Source organism: Poecilia reticulata, linkage group LG7 (assembly GCF_000633615.1).
Source record: "Poecilia reticulata strain Guanapo linkage group LG7, Guppy_female_1.0+MT, whole genome shotgun sequence".
NCBI lineage: Eukaryota > Metazoa > Chordata > Actinopteri > Cyprinodontiformes > Poeciliidae > Poecilia > Poecilia reticulata.
In genome coordinates, this window is record NC_024337.1 from 31,259,568 (window position 1) to 31,260,924 (window position 1,357).

Sequence of the window (1,357 nt, forward strand, 5' to 3'; positions counted from 1 at the left end):
GTGTGTGTGTGAGACTGACTGACTGTCATAAACATGAAGGAGTGTGTGTGTGAGACAATTTAAGTGCCAACTTTGCATTAATGTGTCATTATTTACAAAATAATGTAAAGTGTGTGTGTGTGTGTGTCCAGCTGATCAATAAGGTGGTGTTTGTGGTGAGCTTTGTGGGGAACAACGGGACCTTCATCATGGGCTACAAAGCCATGGTGATGGATGTGGAGTTCCTGTACCACCTGGCCTACGTCCTCACCTCCACCCTGGGCCTCTTCGTCCATGAGCTCTTCTACAGCATCCTGGTACGGCAGCGTTCAGTCCTCCGGGTTCTGCACACCCTGATGATGATGATGATGATGATGATGATGATGTGTGTGTCCAGCTGTTTGACCTGATCTACCGGGAGGAGACGCTGTTCAACGTGATCAAGAGCGTGACCCGGAACGGGCGCTCCATCCTGCTGACGGCGCTGCTCGCCCTCATCCTGGTCTACCTCTTCTCCATCCTGGGCTTCCTGTTCCTGAAGGAGGACTTCATCATGGAGGTGGATCCGCTGCTGCAGCTGTCTGCAGACCCTCAGCACACCGAGGCGGCCCAGGACTTCCTCGGGTCGTGCTCCACAGACGGAGTCAGCTGCACCGCTGAGACCAGCGTGGAGACGGTGGCGGAGGAGGAAGGTAGGAGCCGCGGAGGTTCCGATCCGGAGCCGCTCCGAGGTTCCGATCCGGAGCCGCTCCGAGTTTTCCAATACATCACATACATCAGTCAGTGTTAAAGTTCTTATGGTTCAACATCTCCAAACAGGATTTCAGCCTGAATTTAAAGGAACTCAGACTGAGACATCATGGGCTCTTAAAGGGCCGGTATCGTGTAAAATGTGTAAAAAAATCATGTTTTATTGTTTTTAATCAACAACATTCCTGCAGTGTTGCTCTGATTTTTTTCATGTTTGAGAAATACTGTAGTCTCCGTGGCGACCATTCAACTGTTAAAACACCTGGGTGGGCCTAGCCCCGCCTTCAAGGACAAAGCTCCTCCCCCACTCAGCTCCTTCAGACTAGCCAGCAGCAATTAGCAAACAGCTGCTGAGCTCATTAAAGGAGCTCAGAGCAGCACTGGTAAAATGTTAAAGGGTTAACAGAGGAGCCATGTTGGATGACATCCTGGAGGCGGAGCTTCAGAGAGAGCAAGAGTTCTTAAAGAGACAGAGACCCGATTTCAAGATGTTAAATCAGGAAGTCAAATTTCTTATTTGATATTTATATTATTTTTACAACAACAAAAAGGTAATGGTACAGCGTTAACCCCAGGAGGTGGAGCTAAACCCCAGGAGGCGGAGTTTACCCTCAGGAGATGAAGCTAA

The 1,357-nt window shown here is 49.5% G+C and overlaps 1 protein-coding gene across 1 annotated transcript in view; it reads left to right on the forward strand.

Annotated features, from left to right (window-relative positions):
* The window catches only part of itpr3 (inositol 1,4,5-trisphosphate receptor, type 3), a 71,313-nt gene that overhangs the window by 67,045 nt on the left and 2,911 nt on the right, over positions 1-1,357 (forward strand). The window contains exons 50-51 of the mRNA XM_017305661.1: positions 132-296; positions 377-671. Coding sequence (XP_017161150.1) covers positions 132-296; positions 377-671 — 460 coding nt within the window. The remainder of the gene's footprint in view (positions 1-131; positions 297-376; positions 672-1,357) is intronic.